General features: G+C 41.4%; 1 protein-coding gene across 2 annotated transcripts in view; it reads right to left on the bottom strand.

Annotated features, from left to right (window-relative positions):
• DOCK4 (dedicator of cytokinesis 4) overlaps positions 1 to 4,038 on the bottom strand; it is a 483,151-nt gene that overhangs the window by 35,593 nt on the left and 443,520 nt on the right. For both annotated transcript variants that reach the window (XM_019514562.1, XM_019514563.1), the window contains 3 exons: positions 3,345 to 3,486; positions 2,586 to 2,752; positions 977 to 1,063 (listed from right to left, as the gene is read on the bottom strand). In XM_019514562.1, coding sequence (XP_019370107.1) covers positions 977 to 1,063; positions 2,586 to 2,752; positions 3,345 to 3,486 — 396 coding nt within the window. The remainder of the gene's footprint in view (positions 1 to 976; positions 1,064 to 2,585; positions 2,753 to 3,344; positions 3,487 to 4,038) is intronic.

The following is a 4,038-nucleotide window of genomic DNA, read 5'->3' as shown; positions in this document are numbered from 1 at the left end:
CACCACCCTCTCGCCCCTCCCCCCACCCCACCAAAAACCCCTGCTGCCTTAGGTAACCAAAATTTTTAGATAACTGGCACCCCACTCATGCCAAATAACAAAGCTTTTACTGTAGTTAGGTGGCTTAGTCTGAAATCAGGCAGAACACAGGGCAGGGTGGCACCTTAGGGTGCTTGTACAGGTGACAAAAATTGGCCGCTTTTGCAGTTTAATTGTGGCATGCTGTATACATGCAGGGGTATTTACGATTTAAATGAGTTTGTTACATTGCAAACTAAATCACATCCATATGTAGTTTATTTTGCAAGGTTGCTATTTCTAACCTTGCAGTCTTTGACAGCTGCCCCACTACTGCAGGAGAGGCGGGCTGCTGAAGGCAGACGCAGTGAGGAGCCTGATCCTTTTTTCCCCTTTTTTTGCAGAGCCTGTCCGCATCTCCCACATCTGGGGGTGGGGTGACCTGCCGGTGGGCTGAGTGGCCCCTGAGCTGCAGAGGGCCTGGTCCTTCTTTCTGTGGTGGCGGCGCCCCCTGGGGCCACCCAGGTGGGCTGCCAGCTGGCTGGATGCTGCCCCAGTTTGGGCTCAGGGAACAGTTGGATCGGGCTGAGTGCTTCCCTCCCTACTGTAAAAAAAGGATTGGGCCCCTCCCCATAACAGTGATGGAAACCCCTAAATTAAAATGGTGGGTTTTTAATTGTCACAATTACAAACCCACTGTTTCAATTCAGCGCTGACATGTACAAGCAGCCTTAGAGAGTAACTAGTTTGGAGAGACATGAGCTTTCATCGGCAACAGCCTACTTTGTCAGATTCTATGACAATGCATCTGACAAGGGAGGTTGTTCCTTACAAAATCCCTAAATCTGATTCATTAGATATCATACATACCATACTATAAAGAAATTAAATTGCCTCTCAACAGTACCCAAAATGAACTCAGAATAATAAGGCTACTAACAGATATCTTCATACTTACTACTTCACGTTTTTCTACTTCAAACCAACGAGATATCCCAGGCAAACTCTGCACTAAGATCAGCGTGGTCCTCTCTACCCACAGGCTCTACAAGATACAAACACAAATTATTTTCTCCATTATTTTTGGTGATACCTGGACCATTATTGTTGCACTGTACTTTTGTCATCTTCATTTTTCCCTTGTTCATTCACTCTTTCACAGGCATCTATTTTGTTTCTGGATTTTTTAATTTATGTGATGACCAAAAGCATATGATATATAATTTTCTCCTTTACCGTTCAGAATTAACTCTAATGATTAGCTTTTGCTGATCTTACCTTTCTGAAGGGAAAGCAGGAGGGGAAATTTGTGTTTAGTGACTAACTTTAAAAGTCTCTCAACATAAAATATAATCTATTTGCACGCTCATTTTACTACAGTGTAGACTTAATAAAATACTTACAAACCCTTGTCCTGACATCAACTGACACAAACTGAGGTTTCTGTAGTGCATTACATAATCCTTATACTAAATATACATAAACAAAGGAAACCGGCTGTCACTTCAAGAGTTCCCTACTTCCTTAAGGATAGGAAAGGACGAGGCATAACCTGTGCTAGCCATTTAGGGCATTTGTAGATGACACGGCCTTTTAAATTGAAGGTTTAAATTGTTTTTAAATTTTAAAAACACTGCTACAATTTAGGGAGAAGTAAACCTCCGTGTCATGTACACCCATGTCCTTATCTGCCTCTCCAGTGGCGGGGAGGGGAGAGCAAGCTGCCGGTAGCCCAAGCAGTCCCTGAGCTGCGGGGTGGGAGGGGGCTGGTCCTTCCCTCTGCGGCAGCAGTGTCATTCTTACCCCACCGCAGGCAGCATCTGTCCACAAGCACCTGACTCAGGCAGTCCCAGGAGGCACTGCAGCTGTGGAGGGAAGCAGCTGGCCCACACACAGCTCATGCAGGCTCCAAGGAAGGAAAAAAAGAAAAAGAAAGAATAAACTCGATACTTTTTTTTTTTCCTTCAGTGTAGCCTGCCTTACTGGGCTGCAGCTGGGCTGCCTGCTGGGGCTGTCTGCACAGTTCCTGAGCCACATGGAGCCCGGTGATTCCCTCCGTGACTTGGAGGTGTTTTAGTTTGCTGTGCCCAAAAGTCATTTAAGGTGCATTATGCCGCCAAATTTGCTACAGCGGCTGGAATTAACATGCAATATGCCACTGAATTTGCAAACTCATGCAAACAGAAGCACCATTAAATTGGTATAAAAGGGCATTTAACCAACTTTAGTGTGTCGTCTACAAATGCCCATACCTGACAAAGATCTAGAGTCTGTGGGGAGGTCATGCTCCCAGCACACTGTTACCTGCTATAGGGGTTAAGTGGGCAGGGAAGCAAAGGAGCTCTTTTATGCTTTCTCCCTCCCTTGGTACAGCATGTAGTAAAAGTGACAATAGTGCCTTGTGTTTGTTTTTCTTGATATTTTAATTAAATTAGAAGATTATGAAAGCTATAATTGACTGACCACCTTCTACTATTTACTCTAGTTCCCTTGATTCGACAATAAATAATCCTTTGAACAGGTTTTTATACAGTGCCAATTGCAGAAGAGACTGTTTGGCACTATACCTTGAATTCATTCTCCTTATCCTTGGTCCCTTTGTGGAATGGCCTGTCATACCGGAATCTCCAGATGTGATTCACTTTATAAAAACTCTTGATATTATCTGGGATGCCCTCTCGCTGCAGGACTTCCTGACTTTCAGGAATTGGGGTCACTGCATAGATCTGCAAATCTAAGTGTGAAGAGTTAAGGACAACATAGACTTAGCAAAACAAATTGACTTGCCTATGGAGCATGAAGAAACAATAATCCTGTGTAGGTTCACATCATTAAGCTTCTAAACAATTAACACATTTACTTGGAATAATCATATTTATTTCTGAAATGCAGCTATTTATTTTATGGAAATTAAAAGGTTTAACTAATTTGTAATGGATTCTCCTTTATACTTCATGCATGGCCAATGATGTCATGCTGACTGTTGTATATCAAAAACTAACATTACTGTAACTTGAGCAGATATATTAGCACTCATATTGTGACAGTTCTGCAAAGTAATTTTGGCTAAATCAAGATGTTTGACCACAGATCTCTAACCAAACAACAAAAGGAAAAAACCCCAAGCCATGTACAAACATAATATACTGGCTAGAAATATTTTACATCAAAAAGTTTAATGGAAAAAGCTGCCAAATTCCACCCTGGTATAAGACTATTTATGTTACGGGAATTACATTATGATTGAATTTGTCTGTAGATTTACATTTTTTTTTAAGCAGGCAAATATTTAACTTCAAATTATAGTTGCATGAATGTATGGATACACTGTGCTTCTGCCTGAAAGATGGTCTCATCTGGCTGATTAGCGTGTTGCATAGCAATGGCATGTGGGAACTCATTCAGCATTCGTTGTTGGAAAGCCTCCAGTCTCTCATAGTCATGTCCTCGGCAAACAAACTCCTTGTTCTGAGCAGAATAAAAGTAAAGCAGGGGTAGTTATTTGGGAATAATTGGGTGCCATTAAAATATTAAAATACATACTGTTAAAAAGAGGGATTTTTTCATAATTTAAAAAAAGAAAAGGTAAATAACAAAAGACAAAGTTAGAAATCAAAATGTATAGGAAAATGAATTAATCAGAAGTAAAGTAAACATAACTGTGCCATATAAAGTCTGTATTGTTACTGTAAAACACTTTGGGAAACCTAATTACTACATATTTTTGTTAACAGTGATCTGCAGGGCAAAACTGTCCACACTAAACGCAAATATGTAGCAGTAATGTAATGTAATGGACAGTAAAGGCAGCAGGATGAGACTGTAAATCCTTTGCGAGATGTATACCTTCAGCTGTTAGTCTGAAATCTTGCCTTATGGATGCATCTTGGAGTAAAGGAAACCACAAGAAGCCTTAACATTAATCCAAATGGCTTCTTCTAAAGTTTGAATGGGTTGCCTGCCTGATGCATTCAGCCTGGACAGACTGGGGGGGGGGGGGAGGGAAACTCCCTCCTTTTC

The sequence above is a fragment of the Gavialis gangeticus genome, unplaced genomic scaffold, assembly GCF_001723915.1.
Source record: "Gavialis gangeticus isolate Ggan-Ray unplaced genomic scaffold, GavGan_comp1, whole genome shotgun sequence".
Taxonomy (NCBI): domain Eukaryota; kingdom Metazoa; phylum Chordata; order Crocodylia; family Gavialidae; genus Gavialis; species Gavialis gangeticus.
The sequence above is the reverse complement of the archived record's forward strand: the minus strand, read 5'-3'. Positions and strand labels throughout refer to the sequence as shown.